The sequence below is a fragment of the Chiloscyllium plagiosum genome, unplaced genomic scaffold (assembly GCF_037043375.1).
Source record: "Chiloscyllium plagiosum isolate Xiang-an unplaced genomic scaffold, Cpla_swu_hap1 HiC_scaffold_6, whole genome shotgun sequence".
NCBI lineage: Eukaryota > Metazoa > Chordata > Chondrichthyes > Orectolobiformes > Hemiscylliidae > Chiloscyllium > Chiloscyllium plagiosum.
The window spans coordinates 48,780,938-48,807,828 of NW_028270144.1; the positions used below are offsets into that span (position 1 = coordinate 48,780,938).

The 26,891-nt window shown below is 43.2% G+C and overlaps 1 protein-coding gene across 9 annotated transcripts in view; it reads right to left on the bottom strand.

The window, feature by feature from the left end:
* The window catches only part of bcl9 (BCL9 transcription coactivator), a 253,860-nt gene that overhangs the window by 11,481 nt on the left and 215,488 nt on the right, over positions 1 to 26,891 (bottom strand). For all 9 annotated transcript variants that reach the window (XM_087987985.1, XM_087987989.1, XM_043691452.2 and 6 more), the window contains 2 exons: positions 20,869 to 20,994; positions 6,600 to 6,851 (listed from right to left, as the gene is read on the bottom strand). In XM_087987985.1, the coding sequence (XP_087844111.1) occupies positions 6,600 to 6,851; positions 20,869 to 20,994 (378 nt within the window). The remainder of the gene's footprint in view (positions 1 to 6,599; positions 6,852 to 20,868; positions 20,995 to 26,891) is intronic.

The window sequence follows — 26,891 nt, forward strand, 5'->3', positions numbered from 1 at the left end:
GCATGGATAGGGTACATAGTCAAGGTCTTTTCCCCAGGGTGGGGGAGTCCAAAACTAGAGAGCATAGCTTGAAGGTGATAGTGGAAAGGTTTAAAAAGGATTTAAGGGGCAACTTTCACATGTAGAGGGTGGTGTATGCATGGAATGCGCTGCCACAGGAAGTGGTGAAGGCTGGTACACTTACAACATTTAAAAGGCATCTGGATGGGTATATGAATAGGAAAGGTTTAGAGAGATATGAGCCGTAAGTTAGGATATCTGCTCGGCATGGACAAGTTGAAGTGTAGGGTCTGTTTCTGTATTGAGTATCTCTATGACTGTATGACTCTATAATGCTACCACATTGGCTGTCATCCAGACATCTGATACCTTTCTTGCAGCTAGAGAGAAATTGATAACGTTTGCAAATGCCCTGCTATTTCCTCACTTGCCTCACTCAATAGGCTGGGATATTATTCATCCAGCCTTGGATATCTATGGACGTTTAAGCTTGCCAGGCCACTCGAAACTTTCTTTGTGCTAGATTTTAAAATGATATCATAGACCTTCTCACTGATTTTTATATCCATGTCATTCCTTTCACTATTGAAAACTGACACAAAATATTCATTTAGACCCCTTCCTACATTCTCTGGATCCATACGCAAATGATCACTGATGTCCTTAGTGAGTCCTACTCTTTCCCTCATTATCCTTTACCCTTAATGTACCTGTAAACAACATAGGATTTTTGCCAGTATCTTTTCTTGTCCCCTTTCAGCACTCCTAATCTCCTCTTTAAGCTCCCTCTTGTACATTCGATAATCCTCTGGGGCATCTGTAGTTTTGTACCCTCAGTAACTTGCATAAGCCTCCATTTTTCTCTTACTTTAATGCTGTATGTCCCTTTATGTCCAGAGTTCACAGGATTTGATGGTGACACTCTTTTTCTTTATTGGAACACTTTGGCCCTGTACTCTCCATATTTCCTTCTTCAGTGAACTCCACTGTTCTGAGACAGACTTGCTTTAAAGTATCTGTGCCCAATCCACTCAGACCAAATCATACCTGATCTTATTAAAATCAGACGTCCCAATCTGAGAACTTTGATTTCAGGCTCATCCTTGTCCTTTTTCATAACATTCTTGAATCTAATGGAGTTGGCTGTCTGCAAAATGCACCCCAAAACACTTCAACCACTTGTCCAGCTTTGTTACCGAGAATTAAGTCCATGACCAACCCATCTCTTGCAGGCCTTTTTACAAACTGACTTAAATAGCTCTTCTGGATGCATTTTAACTCCATCCATACCTTTCACACAATTACTACCCCAGTTAATGGTGGGGAATTCAAAATCCCCAGGGTTTCACTATTCTATTACTTTTACACTTCCTGAAATTCGCCTTCATAGCTGTTCTTCTATTTCATAAAATCCCTAGAGTGTGGATGCAGGCTATTTGGTCCATTAAGCCCACACTGACCATCCAAAGAGCATCCTTCTCAGACCCACACCCCTATCCTTCCCCGTAGCCCTGCACTTCCCATGGTTAATCCACCTAACCTGCACATCTCTGGACACTATGTGCATTTTAGCATGGCCAATCCACCTAACCTGTACATCTTTGAACTATAGGAGGAAATTGGAGCACCCAGAGGAAACCCATGACAGACTCAGGAAAAATGTGCAAACTCCACACAGACAACCGGCTGAGGATGGAATCGAACTTGGGCCCCTGGTGTAGTGAGATACAGTGCTAACCGCTGAGCCACTATGCTGCCTTTTGGACTGATAGGGGGACCTATGGTACATTCCCAGAAATGTAATTGTTCCTTTTTAGTTTTTAAGTTTTGATCCTTATGGCTTCATTTGAGGAGCCTTTTAAGATGTCAACCCTCCTTACTGCTGTAATATATTCCTTGATCAAAATTGTGACACTTCTTCCTCTTTTACCTCCTTTCATGTCTCGCCTGAAGATCCCGTATCCTGGAATATTGAGCTGCCAATCTTGCCTATCTCTCTGCTATGTCTCTGAGACTGCAATGACATTATACTCCCATGTTTTACTTTGTGCCCTCAGCTCATCTGCCTTGTCCATCACATTCCTAGCATTAAATAAATACCATCTAATCATGCCAAACTCCCTCTGCCTTCACTGTCTCACTTGCTGTCATTTCTAATTTTAGCCACTCATCTTCCCCTGCTGAACATTCTCTCTGGATCCCAAATTATCTAAAACCCTTCCCAGCAGCACTAGCAGACCATCCCACAAGGAAGCTCATTCTATTTGATTCAGGTACAACCTGTCTGCCTTGTATGGGTCCCACTGCCTCCATAAATAGCCCATTGTCCCAGAAATCTAAAGCCTTCCCACCTGCACCATCTCTCCAGCCTCACATTCACCTGGACTAATGTCCTATTCGTTGTGGTTCTGTTCGCCGAGCTGGAAGTTTTTGTTGCAAACGTTTCGTCCCCTGGCTAGGCGACATCATCAGTGCTTTGGAGCCTCCTGCGAAGCGCTTCTTTGATGTTTCCTCCGGTGTTTATAGTGGTCTGTCCCTGCCGCTTCCGGTTGTCAGTTTCAGCTGTCCGCTGTAGTGGTTGGTATATTGGGTTCAGGTCGATGTGTTTGTTGATGGAGTTTGTGGATGAATGCCATGCCTCTAGGAATTCCCTGGCTGTTCTCTGTCTGGCTTGCCCTATGATAGTAGTGTTGTCCCAGTCGAATTCATGTTGCTTGTTGTCTGCGTGTGTGGCTACTAAGGATAGCTGGTCGTGTCGTTTCGTGGCTAGTTGATGTTCATGTATGCGGATTGTTAACAACACTACTATCATAGGGCAAGCCAGACAGAGAACAGCCAGGGAATTCCTAGAGGCATGGCATTCATCTACAAACTCCATCAACAAACACATCGACCTGGACCCAATATACCAACCACTACAGCGGACAGCTGAAACTGACAACCGGAAGCGGCAGGGACAGACCACTATAAACACCGGAGGAAACATCAAAGAAGCGCTTCGCAGGAGGCTCCCAAGCACTGATGATGTCGCCTAGCCAGGGGACGAAACGTTTGCAACAAAAACTTCCAGCTCGGCGAACAGAACCACAACAACGAGCACCCGAGCTACAAATCTTCACACAAACTTTAATGTCCTATTCCTTTACTAACCCACATGTGACACCAGATTTATTTGGAGATTACTACCTTTTGGGTCCTGTTCTGTAATCTACTTCCTTGCTCCCAAAATTCTGCATTGAGATTTAATTTCTTTTCCTACCTACGTCGTAGATACAAATATGTATCATGATTTCTGTCTGTTGGCCCTTCTCCTTCCTGCAGCCATTCAGTGATATCTCTAGGAGATCTGGAAGACCATGAAATTAATCTGACTACAGTCCTGGGAGTGACCAGCAGTCAGATCTGTAGGCAGCAGCAGTCAGGGGAATCACGTCTAGTCAGTCAGGGAACAACAAACAAGCGCTCAAGCTCTGGTCAGTCATATTTGGGGGGTGCATGTCAAAGCTGGTTAGGAGTGAATATAATTCTGGGGGGGATGTTATGTGTTGACCTTTGATAAGGGTTAAGGGGGACCTATGTGAACAACTAGGGATTCATTGCCAAAAGGATTGAGGAATTAAGGCTGAGGAAATGGAAATCACAGGCACCTGCACAGTTGGGGACAAGGACAGTGATGGAGGGATAATCATGTGTATGGGAGGAAATGTAGAAGAGTATCAGTGAACATAGTAGGCTATGGGAGGGTGAGTTTGTGGTAGTGATCACCATCATGGCGTCCATAGCAGGAGGAACGGGGTTGGCAACATTCAGATGTAACACTGGGCTCAGGGCTCAGGAAAGACAGTTATAGATGAAGTCTAATGTTGTGGATTACTGTGTGAGGAAATGGGTGTAAATGCTCTTTTGGGATAAAGCAAGATAAAGGGGAACATGGAGTCTTTGGGGTGGATGGACAACTCGGTGACCAGACAGATTTCACTGTTGTTGGTGTTAATCACAAGCTGCTTTCCTTGTCATCACCTGGCATTCATTGGACACTAACGGCAACTAAACAATAATTTGGACAACAACCAGGGTGGGTAGAGTCAGTGTCAGTTCAAAGGATGCAACTGTAGGAGCCATGTCTGCTGGATGCCTAGAAATTACAGAATCAAACAGATAAAGCAGCCACTTGCAAAGCCCAGCAACATTTAATATTTAACCATTTAAGCACCCATTTGCTACAATTTGCCTCATGCTAATTTGTGCCTGTAAACTGAACAGGATATCTCAGTGATGCTGAAGTTAGCAGCAGTGGCATTACAAAGACCTGCACTGGGCAAAGGTGAACTGCACAATTTACATGGGTGCTGGGAAAGCACAAATCATTGCTACTTCATGTAAGTGTAATCATAATTTGCACTGAATACAATGAGAAGTTAAAGCTGATAAAGGTCTTGGATGAGAAAGGGTTGAAGTGCAGCAGCTGCTCCCTTTTTAGTGTAGTGTGTTGATCACTCAGCTGGCACTGCATCTTCATTATGTGGTGCACAGGCTGAAGCTGAATTAATAATGGACACATGGTTTACTCTTTTGTTCCTTCTCTTCCCAAAGTTGGTCATTTCCTCTCAGGGTCGAACAGGTGGGATGTTGGTCATTGTAGCTGCCTTCCTAAAATGTTGAAGGTGGATGCGGGAGGACTATGGCAGATGGCAAACAGCTGACCCCCATGGAGGATGCAGAGTACTCAGCTCAGGAGAGGTCACTGCTGCAGCAAACTTAGGATGCATTGAAGCCATGGGAGGATCTGAAGTTTTCAACCCTGGCTCCATTTCATTGGGGTGAGTGAGTAGGATAAAGTGAGGGTTAGAGAGTCAGATTTAAAGAGTGTGGCACTGGAAAAGCACAGCAGGTCAGGTAGCATCCGAGGAGCAAGAGAGTTGACATTTCGGGCATAAGCCCTTCATCAGGAATGTGGAGGGGGAAGGGAGCGAGGCTGGGTGGAAGATAGATGGGAGAGCGATAGGTGGATGCAGGTCAGTGGGAAGTGTGGAGCGGATAGGTGGGAAGGAAGATGGACAGGTAGGACAGGTTGGTCAGATCAAAAGGGTGGTGCCGAGTTGGAGGGTTGGATCTGGGATGAGGTGGGGGGAGGAGAGATTTGGAAACTGGTTAAGTCGATGTTGATGGCTTGTGGTTGGAGGGTTGGATCTGTGATGAGGTCTCTACATCAGGGAGACAGGACACCAACTCGCAGAGCATTTCAGAGAACATCTCTGGGACACACATACCAACGAACCTCATTGTCCTGTAGCCAACCACTTCAAATCCCCCTCCTATTCCCCCAAGGACATGCAAGTCCTGGCCTCCTCCAACACCAAATCAAACCCACCCACCAACTGGAGGAAGAATGCTTCATGATTCAGATCCTGTGGTCATAGAGTCACAGTGTTGATAACATGCCCAATACGATTGCCAATGAGAATTTGTATGAAATTTCTTTCAGTCAGCAGGCGACTGACTCCACATGCGGCAATGATGGATAAGAGAAGCCATCCAAGCAGGAGACTGACAAGCAAAGGAACAGATGGGCAAAAAGATAACAAACCCACTCATATGATTTAGCTGCTGCATTCAGATACATTTCTAAAGGTTTCAAGTCTTTCAGTGAGTGAGTGGGTGAACATATGGGTGGGTGGTTGCTTGGTGAGTGAGTGGATTGGTAAGTGAATGATTAAGTGAGTGACTGAGTGATTGGATGGGTGAGTGAGTAAGTGATTAAGCAGGTGGGTGAGTGAATGAATGAGTAAGGGAACGGGTGGGTGAATGAATGAGTGATGGAGTGGGCGAATGAGTGAATGGGTGAATAAATGAGTGGGTGAATGAATGAGTGGATGGATAAATGAGTGAGTGAGTTAGTGGGTGAATAAGTGAGTGAGTTCGTAAGTCAAATAAGGAATAAGCAGGTAAGGGAAAGGTCGGACGTTCAGCTGAGGAGTAATTGGGTTGAGTCTGGGGGTATTGGTGTTGCTGGGGAAAGTAATTGCGTATGTTCAGATCAAGCGTGATTAGTGGTGCTCAGTTCAGTTATGCTGGCTAATCCCAGAGTTAGATCACTATTAAGCAGAATAACATTTGCTGGTAGTATCCAGGTAAGCACCATGTAGCAGGCCCAATTTGAACTGAGCTCTACATTGGAGACCTTCCCAGTGGGTCCTGAACAGTGGAAATCCAACCCTATCCCTCATTCTATATTTAAGATTCCCGGGTTGTGTCTGCATGTGTGCCTATTTGTCTCAGGACTCCACAAGGTTCTAATGTGCATCACACAGCATAAATCCAGATCTTGCATGCGGAACATTTAGACGTGTTTTGATTTCAGGATGACCTAACCTGTATTTTGCAATGTCATGTTATCAATTTCAAATATGATTATATTTCAGCCACTGCTTCAACATTTCCTGTGAGCCCTAATTTTCACAAATATTTTCAACGATACAATCAGCACCAAGCTATGGACATAAAAAATAAAAAGTAATTTCTATTAGAATCATCTCTCACCATAAAGCTACTAACTTTGCAAAATGCAGCTGATACCAACAGGATTGCTAAATACTAACCTGGCACATGGTTCATGGATGGAAGGTTTGGTGATCGTACAGGTGGCGAGTCATCATCTGAGCTAGCAACGGTCTTGATTGCATCATGGTACAGTGGAGTGGAGCTCGGCATGGCAAACTTCGACATTCGAGACATCATGATGGATAAGGGATTCTGGGAAAGGCTTGGCTCAGGGGGCATGGAATAGGGACTGTGGGAGGGAAGACTACCAGAAAGGTTCACAGAACCAGATTGGCCCGATACTGGAACACCTGGAGGAGTTGGATAAGAAGCAAATGAGAATTCAGGTGTGATTAAAACTGAAAGTTAGAAAACACTTCTGTTAAATGGTCAAGGTCAGTATGGTCAATGTTGCATCTTCACATCACAAAAACTGTAATGGTATTGGATCATTTGTGGACATTGAGGCGATCAGGAAATTCAGCTTTTCTATTTCATGAGATACATACTAGCAAAATTGTTACGCGAAGTCAATATACCTTGAGATGGTATATAAACAAACTAACTGCCTCAGATGCAAATACATCAAACACAACACCTTCGAATTCCATTTTAGACGTAACTGGGAAAATGTCTACAAAATACAGCTGGAACTGTATTTCTCAAGGAGAAGCCATGGTTCAAATTTGTGTTTCATATAATTGACTTCTTTGAAATTTTTTGTTCACGGGACATGGGCATCATTACATTTATTGCCCATCCCTAACTGTCCCAGAGTCAGATTCAATCACATTGCTGAGAGTCTGGAGTAACATATAGACCAGACAAGCTAAGGACAACAGATATCCATCCCTAAAGAGCATTAGAGAACCAGAAGCGTTTTTACAACAATAAATAATGGCTTTATGGTCAATATTAGACCAGCTTTTTAATTGCAAATTTTTTACTGAATTCAATTTTCACCATCTGCCATGGTGAATAGCCATTTCAATACACTATTAGTCTAGGGTCCTGGATTACCTGTCCAATAACATAATCTCTACACCCACTGCCTCCCTACTTTCGTATGAATTAATGGGACTACAGCATAAATGGACACGATTAATTAGTCAGAGAGTTGCAATGCCAAGAAGGAGGATATTCTGTCCATCAAGTATATACTAGTTCTCTGTATAGCATCCAATCTGTTCCATTCCTCTGCCCTATTCATTCAGATCTGCTTAATATTTCCGTCAAATGTTTATTCAATTTTATTTTGAAACTATACATCTCCTCTCCACAAAGACAGTGAGTTCCATACCATTAATGCTCATTGCATTCAAAATAAATTTCTTTACAAAGATCCCATCTCTTGCTAAAACCTGAAAGATGTGGCCTGAGTTCCCATACTATCAGCAGATGGACATAGTTTTCCTTTGTCCTCCATATCAAAACATGTCACCATCTTGGCTACCACTATCAAATCTCCCCTCTGTTTATTTTGCTTCAAGGAGAACAACCCCAGATTCTCCAACCTAATCTTGTAGCCAAACCATCATTCCTGAAATCTAGAGTATTCTAATTCTCGTTGCTCTGCTTCTCTCCTGTGGGAGTTATTGGGAATTCAACTGTAAGTGGAATTATAAGTGCTTTGTGGCTGCAAATGAGACTCCAGGGCGGTACATTGCTTCCTGGGTGCTAGGATCAAGGATGTTTCAGAGCAACTACAGAATATTCTAGAGGGGAAGATGAAAACCCAATAGTCATGGTACACATTGGTACCGATGACGTACATAATAAAAGCGGGAATGAGGTCCTAAAAGCTAAATATATGGATCTAGAAAGTAAATTGAAAAGTAGGACCGAAAAGCCAGAATGGCAGTAGGCTGGGAACCTCAAGAGAAAGTGAGGACTGCAGATGCTGGAGATGAGAGTTGAGAGTATGATTCAGGAAAAGCATAGCAGGTCAGGCAGCATCCGAGCTACAGGAGAATGATATTTCGAGCAAAAGCCCTTCATCAGGAATGAGGCTAAGATGAGTGACAAGAGAAAGAGAAAGAGAAACAAAGAAAGAACAATAAAATGCAAAAAAGGTAGACAGGGTAATCAAGAACAAGAAGCAAATAGGACAGAATATAAGGAATAGATATGATGATTAAAAATGGCAAAAAAGAACAAGCTTAAAAGCTTTGTATCTAAATGTATGAAGCATTCCGAATAAGGGAGATGGTGTAAATCGAGGTAAATTGATATGCCCTCATAAGCATTATGGAGGAATAGTTACAAGGCAATCAAAACTTGGAACTTAACATTCAGAGTATTTGATCTTTTGGAAAGACAAGAGGGAAGGAAAAGTGATAGGGTAGCACTGTGAATAATAAATAAAATGAGGACAATTGAGAGAGATGATCTAGGCTCAGATGATGCACAGTCTATTTAGGAGGAAAGAAATAACAATAAGACAAAGATGACATTAGTAGGAGGAGTGTTTTGGCTATCAAATACCTGTAACAGCCACACTGTAGGAAAGGGCATAAATCACAAGTAATAGGAGCATTTAAAAAGAACAGAGAAATAATTATGGTGATTTTATTCTTTATGTTGATTGGGTTAATCAAATTGGAGTGTGTAGTAACAATAACAAATTTAGAGAGTGCATTAGAGACAGTTTCCTAGAGCAATGTACAATGGAGCTGATCAGGGAACAGGCTGTCCTGGGTTAAGAAATGGGTAATGAGGCATGTTTAATAAATTACTTTCAAGTAAAAGATAGGAAGTAATTTTCATAACATAATAGAATTCAATATTCAATTTAGGTGTGAGAAACATTGGTCAGAAAAAACTGTGTTTAACTTAAATAAAGGGAACTACAATGAAATGAAATAGAGTTAGTTAAAGTGAACTGGATGGATAAATTAGCAGGAATGATAACAAGCAGGGTCAGACATTTAAGGAGGTAATTCCTGACTCTAAGAAAAATATGTCCCAGCAAGGAGGAAGGAACCTAAGAGAGGGATAATAAACTAGACATGGTTAATCAAGAAAGTTAAGAAGAGCACGAAGTTGAAAGGAAAAGCATGAAAGGGAAGCCATAGTCAGTGATAGCCCCAAAGACTATTATAAATTCAGATGCCAGAAAAACAGAAGTATAAAGAGAAAGAACATTCACTGTGAAGACAAACTATCCTGGAACTTAAAGCTGACAATGAGAGCTTCTTTAAAGATGTAAAAAGGGACAGAGAAGCAAAGTGAGCATAAACCTCTTACAAAATGGATTTGGGGAGATAGTTATGGGGAACAAAGAACTGGCAGAGGAGTTAAAGAGATATTTTGCATTAGACCTTATTTTTATTTTATGAGCCTCTATAAGGTCACCCCGCAGCCTCTGATGCTCCATGGAAAAAAGCCCCAATCTATTCAGCCTTTCCATATAACTCAAATCCTTCAGTCCTGGCAACACCCTTGTAAATCTTTTCTGCATCCTCTCAGGTTTAACAACATCCATCTTATAGAAGAGTGGCCAGAATTGTATGTAATATTCTAAGAGTCGCATCACCAATATTCTGAAGACATTTGTTCAGACCTTTGAGGACTGGAGTTGGGACATCATGTTGAGGTAGTACAATGTATTGGTGAGGCCTCTTCTGGAGTACTTATATACTGTGCTGATTGCCCTGTTATCAGAAGAATATTATTAAACTGGAGAGGATTCAGAAATGATTAACTAGAATATGGTTGGGGATAGAGAGTTTAAGTTATAAAAATAGGCTGGGACTTTTTCGACTGGAGTGTAGGAGGTTGGGGGCTGATCTGATAGAGGTTTATAAAATCATTAGCGGCATAGGTAAGGGAATAGCAACGGTGTCTTTTTTCCTAAGGTGGAGGAGATCAAAACTAGGGGGCATATTTTTAACATGAGAGAAGAAAGATTGGCAAAGAACATGAGGGGGAACATTTTTACACAGAATGTGGTTAGTGCGTGGAATGAACTGCCATATGAAGTGATGGATGCAGGTACAGTTATAACTTTTAAAAGCTTTTGGATAGGTACATGAATAGGAAAGGTTTGGAAGCATATTGGCCAAACGCAGGCAGGTGGAACTAGTTTAGTTTGGCAACACGTTCAACATGGACTAGCTCGACCACAGGATCTATTTTCATGCTGCATGATGTTTTGACTCTATGATTGTATAACATGGCATCACAACTCCTGTACTCACTGTTGTGACTAGTGTGCCAAATACCATCTTCACCAACCTGTCTCCACCCCTAGGTATCTCTATTTGGTAGCGTAAATTAATGACTTGGAAGAAGAAAACAAAAATACTGTAGCCAAATTTACAGACAACACAAAAATAGGTGGAAAGTCAAGTTGCAAAAGACCAGAAGACATAGCCACAGAATTAGGCCATACAGCCCATTGAGTGTGCTCCACCATTTGATTATAACTGAAATGTTTCTCAACCCTATTTTCCTGCCTTCTCTCCATAACCCTTGATATTCTGACAAACAAGTACCTAAGCATCACGGACTTAAATATACTCAATGACTTGGCCTCCACAACCATCTGTGGCAGTGAGTTCCACAGATTAACCATCCTGTGGATGAAGAAATTCCTCTTCATCTCAGTTCTAAATGATCATCCCTTCAATCTGAGGCTGTGCCCTTGGATTCTAGTCTCTCCAAGTAGTGAAAAGATCTTCTCCATGTCCACTAGGTCCAGGCCCCTCAGTATTCTGTGAGTTTCAATCAGAACCCCGCTCATCCTTATAAATTCCATCAAGTGCAGACTCAGAGTCCTCAACCACTCCTCATATGATAAGTGCTTCATCCCTGGGGTCATTTTTGTAAATCTTCTCTGGACCCCTCCAATGCTAACACATCCTTCCTTAGATATGGAGATTCTAAAGCTACTCACAATATTCCAAATGTGGTCTGGCTAAAGTCTTATACATTATGTGCAGTGTACCCCTGCCCTTATATTCTAGTCCTCTTGAAATGAATGGTTACATTGGATTTGCCTTCCTGTCAACTGCACCGAAATGGGATTCACCTGAAGAGAATCCAGAATTAGGTCTCCCAAGTCCCTTCGTGCTTTAGATTTCTGAAGCCTTTTCCCAATCAGAAAACAGTCTATGTCTCTATGTTTCCTACCAAAGTGCATAACCTCACATTTTCTCACACCATCCGCCATTTAGAGTCATAGAGATGTACAGCACAGAAAAAGACCTTTCAGTCCAACACGTCCACCCCAACCAGGTATCCTAAATTAATCTTGTTCTATTTGTCAACATTCGGCCCAAATCCCTCTAAACCCTTCCTTTTCATACAACCATTCAGATGCCTTTTAAATGTTGTAATTGCACCAACCTCAACCACTTCTTCTGGTAGCTCATTCCATACACACACCACCCTCTACATGAAAAAGTTGCCCTTAGGTCCTTTTTAAATCTTTCTCCTCTCACCTTAAACCTATGTCGTCTAGTTTTGGATTCCTCTACCCTGGGGAAAGGACCCTGGCTTTTCCCCTACCAATGCCCCTCGTGATTTTATAAATCACAGTCTCCGACATTTCAGGGAAAATATCCACAGCCTATTCAACCTCTCTCTGTAGCTCAAACCTTCCAATCCTGACAAAATTCTTGGCAATCTTTTCGGAACCCTATCAAGTTTCATAACATTCTGCCTGTAGCAAGGAGACCAGAATTGCCCACAATATTCTAAAAGTGGCCTAATCAATTTCCTGTACAGCAGCAACATGACCTCCCAACTCTTATTCTTAATGTATTGACTAATAAGGGCAAGCATACAAAACACCTTCTACCTTGCGACTCCACTTTCAAGGAACAATGAAATTTCACTCGAAGGTCCCTTTGTTGAGCAACACTCCCCAGGACCTTACCATTAGGTGTATAATACTGCCTTGATTTGCCTTTCCAAAATGCAGCACCTCACATTTATCTAAATTGAAATCTGTCTGCCACTTCTCGGTCCATTGGCCCTTCTTTGCCCACTCTCCTAGCCTGTCTACTTCTTTCTGCAACTTCCCCATTTCCTCAACACTATCTGTCCCTCCACCTATTTTTCTGTCATCTGCAAACTTTGCAACAATGCTCTGAGTTCCTTCAGCCAGATTGTTAATATATAATGTGAAAGGTTGTGGTCCCAACACAAGGTGATACAGAACTCCACTAGTTACCAGCTACCAGCTACCAGCACAGTGGTTAGCACTGCTGCCTCACAGCGCCAGAGACCCGGGCTCAATTCCCGATTCAGGCAACTGACTATGTGGAGTTTGCACATTCTCCCCGTGTCTGCGTGGGTTTCCTCCGGGTACTCCGGTTTCCTCCCACAGTCACAAAGATGTGCGGGTCAGGTGAATTGGCCATGCTAAATTGCCCATAGTGTTAGATTAAAAGGGGTGGAAATGTGTTGCTGGAAAAGCGCAGCAGGTCAGGCAGCATCCAGGGAACAGGAGAATCGACGTTTCGGGCATAAGCCCTTCTTCAGGAATGAGGAAAGTTTGTCCAGCAGGCTAAGATAAAAGGTAGGGAGGAGGGACTTGGGGGAGGGGCGTCGGAAATGTGATAGGTGGAAAGAGGTCAAGGTGAGGGTGATAGGTCAGACTGGGGTGGGGGCGGAGAGGTCGGGAAGAAGATTGCAGGTTAGGAAGGCGGTGCTGAATTTGATGGATTTGACTGAGACAGGGTGGGGGGAGGGGAAATGAGGAAACTGGTGAAATCCGAGTTCATCCCTTGTGGTTGGAGGGTTCCTAGGCGGAAGATGAGGCGTTCTTCCTCCAACCGTCGTTTTATTGTGGTCTGACGATGGAGGAGTCCAAAGACCTGCATATCCTTGGTGGAGTGGGAGGGGGAATTGAAATGTTGAGCTACAGGGTGGTTGGGTTGGTTGGTCCGGGTGTCCCAGAGGTGTTCTCTGAAATGCTCCGCAAGTAGCCGGCCTGTCTCCCCAATATAGAGGAGGCCACATCGGGTGCAGAGGATGCAATAGATGATATGTGTGGAGGTGCAGGTGAATCTGTGGCGGATATGGAAGTTTCCTTTGGGGCCTTGGAGGGAGGTGAGGGGGGAGGTGTGGGCGCAAGTCTTGCACCTCCTGCGGTTGCAGGGGAAGGTGCCGGGAGTGGAGGTTGGGTTGGTGGGGGGTGTGGATCTGACGAGGGAGTCACGGAGGGAGTGGTCTTTACGGAATGCTGATAGGGGAGGGGAGGGAAATATATCCTTGGTGGTGGGGTCTGTTTGGAGGTAGCGGAAATGACGGCGGATGATGCGCTGTATATGGAGATTGGTGGGGTGGTAGGTGAGGACCAGTGGGGTTCTGTCCTGGTGGCGGTTGGAGGGGCGGGGTTCAAGGGCGGAGGAGCGGGAAGTGGAAGAGATGCGGTGGAGGGCATCGTCGACCACGTCGGGGGGGAAATTGCGGTCCTTGAAGAAGGAGGCCATCTGGGTTGTGCGTTTTTGGATCTGGTCCTCCTGGGAGCAGATGCGGCGGAGTCGAAGGAATTGGGAGAATGGGATGGCGTTTTTACAGGGGGCAGGATGGGAGGAGGTGTAGTCCAGGTAGCTGTGGGAGTCGGTCGGTTTGTAGTAGATGTCCGTGTTGATTCGGTCGCCTGAGATAGAAATAGAAAGGTCGAGGAAGGGGAGGGAGGAATCTGAGACTGTCCAGGTGAATTTGAGGTCGGGGTGGAAGGTGTTGGTGAAGTGGATGAACTGTTCAACTGTTGGAGGCGGTGGATCATCCCCCATCACGAAGGACATCCAGTCCCTGTACACCTCCATCCCCCATCACGAAGGACCACCGCCTCCAACCTCATAGTCCCACAACCCCGCACCTCCCGCTTCTACCTCCTGCCCAAAATCCACAAACCTGACTGCCCCGGCCGACCCATTGTCTCCGCCTGCTCCTGCCCCACCGAACTCATCTCCGCATACCTTGACACCGTCCTGTCCCCGTTAGTCCAAGAACTCCCCACCTACGTTCGGGACACCACCCATGCCCTCCACCTGCTCCATGATTTTCGCTTCCCCGGTCCCCAACGCCTTATTTTCACCATGGACATCCAGTCCCTGTACACCTCCATCCCCCATCACGAAGGACTCAAAGCCCTCCACTTCTTTCTTTCCCGCCGTACCGACCAGCACACTTCCACTGACACCCTCCTTCGACTGACTGAACTGGTCCTCACCCTGAACAACTTCTCTTTCCAATCCTCCCACTTCCTCCAAGCGAAAGGAATAGCCATGGGCACCCGCATGGGCCCCAGCTATGCCTGCCTCTTCGTAGGATATGTGGAACAATCCATCTTCCGCAACTACACTGGCCCCACCCCCCACCTTTTCCTCCGCTACATCGATGACTGTATCGGCGCCGCCTCGTGCTCCCACGAGGAGGTTGAACAGTTCTACTACATCTACTACAAACTGACCGACTCCCACAGCTACCTGGACTACACCTCCTCCCATCCTGCCCCCTGTAAAAACGCCATCCCATTCTCCCAATTTCTTCGACTCCGCCGCATCTGCTCCCAGGAGGACCAGTTCCAAAAACGCCCAACCCAGATGGCCTCCTTCTTCAAGGACCGCAATTTCCCCCCCGACGTGGTCGACGATGCCCTCCACCGCATCTCTTCCACTTCCCGCTCCTCCGCCCTTGAACCCCGCCCCTCCAACCGCCACCAGGACAGAACCCCACTGGTCCTCACCTACCACCCCACCAATCTCCATGTACAGCGCATCATCCGCCGTCATTTCCGCTAACTCCAAACGGACCCCACCACCAAGGATATATTTCCCTCCCCTCCCCTATCAGCATTCCGTAAAGACCACTCCCTCCGTGACTCCCTCGTCAGATCCACACCCCCCACCAACCCAACCTCCACTCCCGGCACCTTCCCCTGCAACCGCAGGAGGTGCAAGACTTGCGCCCACACCTCCCCCCTCACCTCCCTCCAAGGCCCCAAAGGAAACTTCCATATCCGCCACAGATTCACCTGTACCTCCACACATATCATTTATTGCATCCTCTGCACCCGATGTGGCCTCCTCTATATTGGGGAGACAGGCCGGCTACTTGCGGAGCGTTTCAGAGAACACCTCTGGGACACTCGGACCAACCAACCCAACCACCCTGTAGCTCAACATTTCAATTTCCCCTCCCACTCCACCAAGGATATGCAGGTCTTTGGACTCCTCCATCGTCAGACCACAATAAAATGACGGTTGGAGGAAGAACGCCTCATCTTCCGCCTAGGAACCCTCCAACCACAAGGGATGAACTCGGATTTCACCAGTTTCCTCATTTCCCCTCCCTCCACCCTGTCTCAGTCAAATCCATCAAATTAGCACCGCCTTCCTAACCTGCAATCTTCTTCCCGACCTCTCCGCCCCCACCCCAGTCTGACCTATCACCCTCACCTTGACCTCTTTCCACCTATCACATTTCTGACGCCCCTCCCCCAAGTCCCTCCTCCCTACCTTTTATCTTAGCCTGCTGGACAAACTTTCCTCATTCCTGAAGAAGGGCTTATGCCCGAAACGTCGATTCTCCTGTTCCCTGGATGCTGCCTGACCTGCTGCGCTTTTCCAGCAACACATTTCCAGCTCTGATCTCCAGCATCTGCAGACCTCACTTTCTCCTCATAGATTAAAAGGGGTAGATGTAGGGGTATGGGTGGGTTGCGCTTCGGCGGGTCGGTGTGGACTTGTTGGGCCGAAGAACCTGTTTCCACACTGTAAGTAATCTAATCTAATCTAATCTACCATCTTGAAAAAGACCCCTTTATCTCCACTTTCAGCTTTCTAGCAGTCAGCCAATCCTCTATCCATACCTATACCTTGCCCCAACACTGTGGGCTCTTATTTAGCAGGCTCCTGTGCAACACCTTTTAAAGGCCTTCTGGAAATCCAAATAGATCACATCCAATGGCTCTCCTGTGTCTAACTTGCTCATTACCTCCTGAAAGAATTCTAACAGATTTATCAGACGTGACATCACATTGACGAAGCTGTGCTGACTTAGCCCTATTTTACCATATACATCCAAGTATCACGCAATCCGATCCTTAATAATGGACTCTAAAATCTTACCAATGACAGACGTCAGGCTAATGGGTCGATAGTTTCCTGTCTTCTGCCTCCCTCTCTTCGTAAACAGGAGTGTTACATTAGCCATTTTCCAGTCCTCTGCAACCCTCCCTGACTCTAGTGATTCCTGAAAGATCACCACCAATGCTTTCACAATCTCTTCAGCTATCTCCTTCAGTACTTTGGGGTGGTAGTCCATCTGGTCTGGATGATTTATCCACCTTCAGGTCTTCAGCTTCTCCAGCATCTTCTCTTTAGTGATGGCCATTACACTCACCATTCCCCCCAACTCTCTTGAAGTTCAGGTATGCTGCTGGTGCCTTTCACTGTGAAAATTGAGGCAAAGTACCTATTCAGTTCATCCACCATTTCTTTGTTCCCCATTATTACTTCTTCAAACTCATTTTCCAGTGATCTAATAGCCACTCTTGCCTCTCTAATATTACTTAAACATCAAGAAAATCTCCTGCAATCCTTTTTTATATTACTAGCTCATTTGCCCTCATATTTCATCTTCTCCCTTCTTGTTGCCTTTCCAGAGTTATTCTCTACTGTTTTTAAAGGTGTTCTAATCCTCTGGTTTCCCACTAATCTTTACCATATTGTCTACCTTTTCTTCTCCTTTTGTGCTGTACTTGAATTTCCTTGTCAGTCATGGTTGCTTCGTCCATCCCCTAATTTGCTTCTTCTTCCTTGCGATGAATTTTTACTATGCCTCCCAAATTACCCGCAATAACTCCTGCCAATGCTGCTTCACTGTCTTCTCTGTTAAACTCTCCTTCCAATCACCACTGGCCAGCTCCTCCCTCATATCTTAGTAGTTACTTTTACTGAATTGTAATACTGTTACATCTGATTCCACCTTCTCCCTCTCAGAGTGAACTCTATCATAATATAGTCATTATCCCCTCGGGGCTTCTTCACCTTAAGCTCCCTAATCAAGTCTGTCTCATTACACATCACCAAATCCAGAATTGCCTATTTCCTAGTCGGTTCCAGAAAACCATCTTGAAGACATTCCATGAATTCTTTTTCTTGAGATCCAGTACCAACCTAATTTTCCCAGTCCATCTGAAGGAGACAGAAACCATTTGAAGAGAGATATTGTGGGCAAAATGTTGGCAAATTAAGTATAATGTGGAAAAGTATGAAGGAAAAACAAAAGAACAGAGCATTATTTAAATGACAAAAAAACGGCAGAAAGCTCCAACACAAAGGGACTTGGGGTACACATGCATAAAACTCCCCTCCCTACTCCGCCAAGGACATGCAAGTTCTAGGCCTTCTCCACCGCCAAATCCGAGCCACCTGATGACTGGAGATTGAACAACTCACCTTCCACCTTGGGACCCTCCAGCCACACGGAATTAATGTCGATTTCACCAGTTTCCTCATCTCCCCTCCCCCACCCTCAGACCTGGCACAGCCCCCTTGAACTGTCCTATCTGTCCATCTTTCTTCCCATCTATTTGCTCCACCCTCTACTCTGACCTATCACCATCACCCTCCACCTTCATCCACCTATCGCATTCCTGTCTACCATCCCCCCCCCACCAAGTCTCACCGCACCTCCCATTTATCTCTCAGTCCCCTGCTCCCCCCACTCCCAACATTTCTGATGAAGATCTTATGCTCGAAACATCAACTCTCTTGCTCCTCGGACACTGCCTGATCTGCTGTGCTTTTCCAGTGCTGCACCTTTTGACACAGAAATCTAGGTCACAGGTACAACAGGTAATCAGGAAGGCTGGTGCAATGTTGGACTTATATCAAGGGTGTTGGAATACAAGACTAGGGAAGTCTTATTGCAACTGTACCAAGTACTGGTGACACCACATCTGACAGGGTAAATGCTGAGAGGATGTATTCCCATGTGGAAGAGTCTAGGACCCTAGAACATAATCCCAGAATAAAGGACCAGCAAATTAAAATTGCGATGACGAAGGTCTTCTTCTCTCAGAGGTTTGAATCTTGGCAACAGTGGGGGCAGAGTCTATTTGTATATTTAAGGCTGAGACAAATTCTTGAATCAGCCATGATCCTATTGAATGACAGAGCACACTCAATGGGATGAATGTCATTCTCCTGTTCCTATTTATTACAGTGTATACCTGTTCCTATCCCTCGACTGTCTGCGTTGTCTATTGTTCCTGTCCCTTGACTGTCTGCATTGTCTATTATTCTTGTCCGTCGATTGTCTGCATTGTCTATTGTTCCTTCCAGCTCAGCAAGAAAACCTACATCCAGAACCTCAACCTACAAATCTTCTCAAAACTCGCTGCCTGTCCCTCAACCATCCATATGGTCAACTCCTGTTCTCATGACTTGTGTTCTCTTCTGATTTTATGATGAAGAACTCTCCCAAAATGTGGTGACCAGAACTGGAAGCAATATTCCAAGACAAGGCATATCAGAGCTTTATCCATGTTCAGCATATTATGCTGTTTTGTATTCAGTATCTCTATTTATGAAGTCGTACAAGCCATATACTTTGTTAGCTCTTTATCAATATTTCCTGTTACCTTCAAAGATGATCCCCAAGTTCCTCTGTCTTTCTTCAGATTAAGAATCATAGAATTTTATAATATAGGAGGAGGCCATTGTTTTCTGTACCAGCTTCTGAAAGAGCTAACCAGTTATTCCCACTCTTCAGCCTTATTGCCATAGTGCTCTAACTACATCTTTATCCAGCTCTCTTTTGAAACCTCTTTTGGAACCTCTCTCCACCTTCTAATGTTCTCCCAGGCAGCACATTCTAAAATCCTAACATCTCTGCATAAAGAAGTTTCTCCTCATCTTACTGATGATCTTGAAATTGTGACCATTTAGTTACTGACATATGACCTAGTGTAAACAGAATATCAATTACCATGTCAAAACTATTTATAATTCTGCACACTTCAACGGCTCACCTCTTAATCTTCTTGACTCAAGGAGAATAAGACCAATCTCTCTCATCTTTCCTTGAATGTAAAATCTCTCATTCCTGGTATCATTCTAGTAAATCTTCTTTGCATTCTCTCCAGGGCTTTAACATGCCTCCTTCAATAAGGTGTCCAGAAATGAACATAATAATCCAAATGTAGTATGACCAAAGATTTTTAGAGATGCAGCACCACTTCTTTGCTTTTATAGTCTATGCCTCTATTCATAAACACAAGAATCCTATAAGCCATTTTTTACAACTGTTTCAACTTGTCTGGTGAACTTCAGTGAATCACGCACAAGAACCCTGGGGTCCCTTTGTTTCTGGACTCCCCTCAATGTTGTACCATTCAGCCTGCATTGTCTTTCCATATCTCTTCTATCAAAATGCATTACCTCACATTAAAATTCATTTGCAAAATATCTACCCATGTGACCATACGCTCTATCTCCCTCATATCAAAGGTTCCCTTATGTATTGCCTTTGTTAGAAGAATGTGTTTGCCTGTACCTCAACCATTTTTTCCTTAAAGACTCATTGTTCCATTTTGGTTTTATACCTGTCAATCCTCCATTTTATTCTGGCTAGATTCCTTTTCGTTACATTGAAGTCTGTCCTCTTCCAGTTTAGAAGTTCTACTGCAGTTTGTTCATTGGTCATCTTTAATACCGATCTAACCCTCATTTCACAACAATTGGTCTTATTCAAATGGCCCTCACGGATCTTTGATTCACATTATCATCTCTTTTTCAAATCCTGCACCATGGTGGGCCAAGAATCAATGGTCAAAGAAGTTGCCCTCAACACAATTAACCACTGTCAACTATCAAACTCATATAGTTCACTAATGTTCTTTTGGGAGAGAAATTTGCTGTCCTTACCTGGTCTAGCCTGCATATGACACTTGACTCACAACAATATGATTGAATCTTATCTGCTTGGAGATAGTGAGGACTGTGGATGCTGGAAAGTCAAAATCAATAAAATGTGGAACTGGAAAAAGCACAACAGGTTAAGCAGCATCAGAGGAGCAGGAGAGTTGACATTTCAGGCAGGATCCTCTGCTCTCTGGGTAAATAGGGATGGTTAACAAATACTGATCTCACCAGTGAAGCCAACATCCCAAGAACAAATTAAAAACAAACAAAATAAATCATTTGATGTTTACCTAACTCCACAATTCCCAATGTGTCTTTTGCTGTTATATTTATCTTTTTAAGATATCATGCTAGCATCCTTGCTTTTAATCTCTCCATACTCCAGACAGCATTGGAACCAATCCCTGTCACAATTCCACTTTGAAAATGTCCATCATACCTTTATATTCTTTTAGTTCCTCCAATTTACGATCCATGTTTTCAGTTGTTCTCATGTGTAGTGCTGTAGCTCCTTCAACCCCGTCACCCTCATTGGGCCTCATCTCTACATCCCTTGCTCTTGGTCCTACAAAATTAAACAAAAAGTTTTCTTTGTGTTATTATTGCTGCATGATTAACCTGAAACCTCTGCAGCAAAATTCATCTGCAACTGCACCCTCAGGCCAATAAATAAGCATACAGGTTATCTTTATATGATACCTTTATGTCATCCAATGTTCCAAAGTGCAGCACAGCATTGTCAAGTAAAGTATGACTCCAAGCCATGTTTGTGGATTTTTGGTTAATGACCAAAATATTGGTTTCCTCAAAGAGGACAGTGAGGTAGACTATTTAGAATGAAGAGGAAATTCCAAAGCTTGGGGGTCTGCCAACTGAAGATACAGTGACTAAACGTAGAGTGATTCTGATGGGGAATGCAGAAGATGACAGAATTAGCAAGTGTAGATATCACAGAATTGTGGGCCTGCAGGAATTTACCACAATAGAGAGAAGTGAGGCCATGGTGGCTTTGAAAACCAAGATCTGAACTGTAAAATCAATTCATTGTATATCAGCGAACACAGAGGTGATAAGCAACAGCATTCTGAGACCCAGAAAGCAGAGTTGTGAATGATCTCAAGTTTTACAGCAAGCAGAATGTGGATCCCAGCTAGAAATACATTGGAATAGTCAAGTGTGGACGTGACAGAAGCATTAATGAGGGTTTCAACTGCATTGGGTGACCTACAAATGTGGAAATTGCTGTTATTAGTGATGGCACAGGTATGAGATCAGAAGCTTATCTCAAGACCAAGCTTGTGCAGCCCTTGTGATAGAAAGTTTATAAACAGACTGGCTTTATTGGGGAGACAGGTTGAGTCATTAGCAGGACAATATAGTTAGGAGTGGGGACTGAAAACAATTACTTCACATTTCCTAATATTCAATCAGTGGAAATTCCTGCTCATCCAATACTGGATGTTAGATAAGCAGTTTGCTAATTAAGGAACAATGGAGGGATATCAAGTGATACCAGAGTACTAGTGTCAAGATTAGAGTGGTGCTGGAAAAGCACAGCAAGTCAGGCAGCATCGAAGGAGCAGGAAAATCGATGTTACTGATGAAGGGCTCCTGATGAAGGGCATCACTGATGAAGGGCTCCTGCCCAAAACGTCGATTTTCCTGCTCCTCAGATGCTGCCTGGCCTGCTGTGCTTTTCTAGCACCACTCTAATCTTGACTCTGATCTCCAGCATCTGCAGTCCTCACTTTCACCTACTCCAGAGTACCAGTATGACAGTGGGAACAAAAGTCTCTCAAGTGATTCTCTCGATGATAATTAAACAGATAATTCTGGGAGCAGGTGTATGTGGTTCATCCAGCTGAGTTACATGAGAAAAGATGACAGCCTAACCATGTTAAAGGCTGCAAACAGGTCACACATGATGTCATTAATGACTGACAAGGGAGGTACTGTGGCAGAGCAGAAACCCATTTGCAGAGATAAAGCATGGAGTTCTAAGAAAAGGGGGCATAGATTTGAAAAGCAATAACCCTCTGTGAGATTGGTGATTCACCTGATTGTAATGTTTTACTTGTTACTACATTATGTGCAGCTAAATTTAAGACAATATCGTTGGTGCTTTGGTGTTGTTCTCTCTTTCTTGTTGAGATACCGAGGTCATCTTGACTATAGCTCAAGGGTTTAGGAAAACAGGAAGTCGACTTGTGTGTAGGGGATAGAGGCAGGGTGCTTGCAGAGTCTCTCCACTCTGCAGACACCCTGCCTCTATTCCTGATGAAGGGCTTTTGCCCGAAACATCGATTTTCCTGCTCCTCGGATGCTGCCTGACTTGCTGTGCTTTTCCAGCACCACTATAATCTAGACTCTGGTTTCCAGCATTTGCAGCCCTTGTTTTTACTCTGTGTGTAGGGGATGTCATAGGTTTCAGTGAATACAGATAGATTGCAAAACAAAACAGATACCAACAACACCGTGCAACACATCTACATTTGCAGCAAGAAAATAGTTCTGAAGATGCACTAACGCAACCATTTTGAGAAGGTCCAGAGTCAATTAAGGAAAAAGCAAACTTCAGAAGCTGTTTTCTCTCAAATACTGTCAGCATTACAAGATAATCAAAAGGTTTTACAGTATTGAATGTCATAGCTTATAAAGGCAGTACCACAAACAATAAAAGGTAAAATCAAAACAGTAACTAGTGTCATCATATTGCCATTACACATTTTGAAAGACACACCTCAGTAAATCGCACTCCGCTGCATGAAAACATCTTACAGTACATAATCCATATTACTCAGAGACGGCCTGACTATATTGAAGATACAGGAGAAGATTCATTCATTTGGCTGTACAATGAAGAACTTGGTGTATCACACCAAGCCACTTTTAAATGTAAATAGGTTATTAATATGAAAAGTATCATGCCAAGATATCATATCCACATAATATCAGAGACATGTGGATATTGAATGCACAGGACAGCTAGTGAATGTAAGTCCTGGTGATGGATGAATTGGGATATTCAATGTGGCATGTCAAACATAATCAGCCCCAGCAGTGGAGGAAGCCTTTATACCCAGATGACGTTGCATTTACTTTTGGACTAAAGTAGCATAGGACTTAATCACAGTGCACAGGGAAGACTACATCATTATGGCAGATTACTTTGCTAAACTTTATTTTGATGACTTAGCAACACAATGACCATGACTACTGACACAATGACCACTATTTTCAAATTATGTAGTGTCCTGAATCAGTGTCTCATAATGACACCAGTTCACTGGCAAACTGTTTCAAGATATCTATACTACAGGGCGGCACGGTGGCACCGTGGTTAGCACTGCTGCCTCACAGCGCCAGAGTCCCGGGTTCAATTCCCGACTCAGGCGACTGACTGTGTGGAGTTTGCACGTTCTCCCCGTGTCTGCGTGGGTTTCCTCCGGGTGCTCCGGTTTCCTCCCACAGTCCAAAGATGTGCAGGTAAGGTGAATTGGCCATGCTAAATTGCCCATAGTGTTAGGTAAGAGATAAATGTAGGGGCATGGATGGGTTGCGCTTCGGCGGGGCGGTGTGGACTTGTTGGGCCGAAGGGCCTGTTTCCACACTGTAAGTAATCTAATCTAATCTATAAGAGATATATGTGGAATGATCCAAATCACATCATCATCCCACAATTCATGCTCAAATGGTCTATCTGAGTGTATAGTGCATACTATCAAATCAATGATTTTAAGGTGTCCAGAAATACAAGATTTTCACATTGCATTGCTGTATTTTCATGTAATACCAAAGGAAAAGGGATTACAATCCTCAACACAACACATTCTTTGAAAGTATTTATAAAACTCCTGTCCAGCAACCAATTATAAGCTGTTTCCAAGACATATGGCAACTTCTTCATAAATAGAGGAGAGTGAAAGAGATACACAATAAGCGAGCAGGTAGAGAACTACCAAAACTTTACACTGGATGGAGAATGTGAGTTAGAAATATAAACACTTGGATATCACCAATAGTTTCTAGGGTAAGCAACCAGTCCAAATCGTATGAAGTCATCTGTGATTACAGTACTACATTGTGAAGGAAAAGAAGTCAGCTAATACTTGCCATATCAATCGTACATGAAGGGAGTAACAACAATGATGGTTGTGCAGTGATGTTGAATGCCATCAATCGATAGCAAACCAATCAAACTGGTCAAACAAGTGTTGCAGAGAACAACACTTACCTCTGCACATTGGTACAGTCGCCAGATCAGGACAAGTTGTCAAACCTCCAAAATGTTACATTGATGTTTGAATTGTTAGTCTTTTAATTTCTGTTTTTGCTGTTTGCGTTATTATTAAATTGACAACATGTAGCTATGCAGAACCATGCCTTTCTGTTTGGGATAAACTTTTATTTTGGTACAAAGGGAGATATTGTATTATGTCTGACAGTCAGTATGTTTGTACATATCTTTCAATATGTGATGGCATATAACCTAAGAATATAAAGATCTCATTCCCTATGTTACCTTGTATAACTTTAAATGGAACACTACTAGAAACAAGATCCTTTTTTATACTTTGTTGGTGTGAAATCAATCCAATTTCACATATGTGTATGCAGCTTTTGAAGTGTCCTTTGTTTCTAGGTATATCTTGAATCTACTTTCAAGAATTTAACAAGGCTCTTAGACAACACCTTCTAAACCCATGACCACTTCCATCTAGAAGGACAAAGGAACACCGCCATCTTGAAAGTATTTGGGGTGTGTCTATCTTATGTATGAGTTCATGTTTTTATACTGTCCCTTTGAATATATTTCAACATAAAGTATATACTTTGCTCATAACTGATTTTTTAAAATGTCCTTGCAGATTAACACACACCATCCATCCATGAAATAAAATCTCAAACTTAGCACATGGATCAAATCACAGCTTCAAATGGTGTCACACTTTACATGTTTTTTTTTAAATAAGTTGTCAGTTATTTTACATTAGTGCCAAGCTTTACATTAGTGATTGTCTTTTTGTCTGGAATTAATTACCTTCACATGCATCTTGACACTATAACTAGTTTTTCTGTAGGCAGCATAGATATTTCTAATTCAACAATTTAACAGGGTAATTAACCTCAAAACCAAACATTAAATTTCAAATTACTCAAATTCCAACTTAAAAATGATTTTGGTCAAAAATCTCAAGCCTCCATATACAAGTTTAAAAAGTTCAACAACTCTTTTAAAATAGAAATGTTGGTGTAATTCAGTTCTTACATTTAAACTGGCTGTGCTATTCCCATCAAGACATGCCTGAGCTAGATATATGGATACGAGAGAAAAGAGAAGTCAGAACAAGGCAACTTACTGATTCACACAAATCAACTTTTCCTTAATTTATAAATTTTCCTTCCAATATAAATCACTATGTTAGATAAGATCGTATTTGAGGGATTATTTTGAAGTACTATATTTCACTAAAGTACTATATTTAAGCTTCACTAAAATTTCCGACAATTTTCAACTCTTTTTTTGATATACATTAATGTTTTTTCTTGAATTTTGCTTCTATGTTTTTCATATCTTGCTGGACTGCTGTTGGACATTCTGATTCATACCCAATCCAATCATAATTTTTTTTAAAAATAGGCCAGAGGACATTGGCATCACTTGCAGTGTTTAGTACTTATGCCCATGCTAATTACTTTTGATAAGTTTGACTGAGCTGCTTTCTTGAACTGCTGCAGTTGATATGCCATAGGTAGATCCACAATAATGTCAGCGTGGGACTTCCAGAGTTTTGACCCAACAAAAGTGAAAGAATTTAATACATTTCTACATCAGGATGGTGAGTGACTTAGAAGGGAACTTGTAGGTGGTGGCGTTCCATGTATCTGCTGCCCTTGTCCTTCTCGATTAAAGTGGTCATGGGTTTAGAAATTGTTGTCTAAGGAGCCTTGTTAAATTTCTGCAATACTTCTTGTAGATGGAACACACTGAAACTACTGAGCATTGACATCTCTCTCATCTGTTGGTGTTAACAGATATTTCAAATATTCCTGCACTGACTACTATCCTTCTTTTCTATTTGGTTTCTAACAAGACCAGTTCACAGACAATGTTTCAGTTTCATAGAAGTAATTTGCTAAATTATGCTGGACGTTGGGATGTCAAAACTATTCCAAAAAAAGTGATTTCAGGGAGTTAGGCTGGAAGCTAAAAAGAAAGACAAGCAGAGTAGTAATCGCAGGATAACTACCGGTGCCACATGCTAGTGAGGCGAGGAACAGGGAGCGAGTGCAGCTAAACACGTAGCTACAGATACGTAGATCATTGGGATACCTTCTGGGGAAGGTGGGACCTGTATATGAAGGGTTGCACTTAAATTGAAAGGGCACCAATGTCCTGGGCAGGAAATTTGCAAGACCATTTCAGGAGGGTTTAAACTAATTTGGCAGGGGGATGGGATC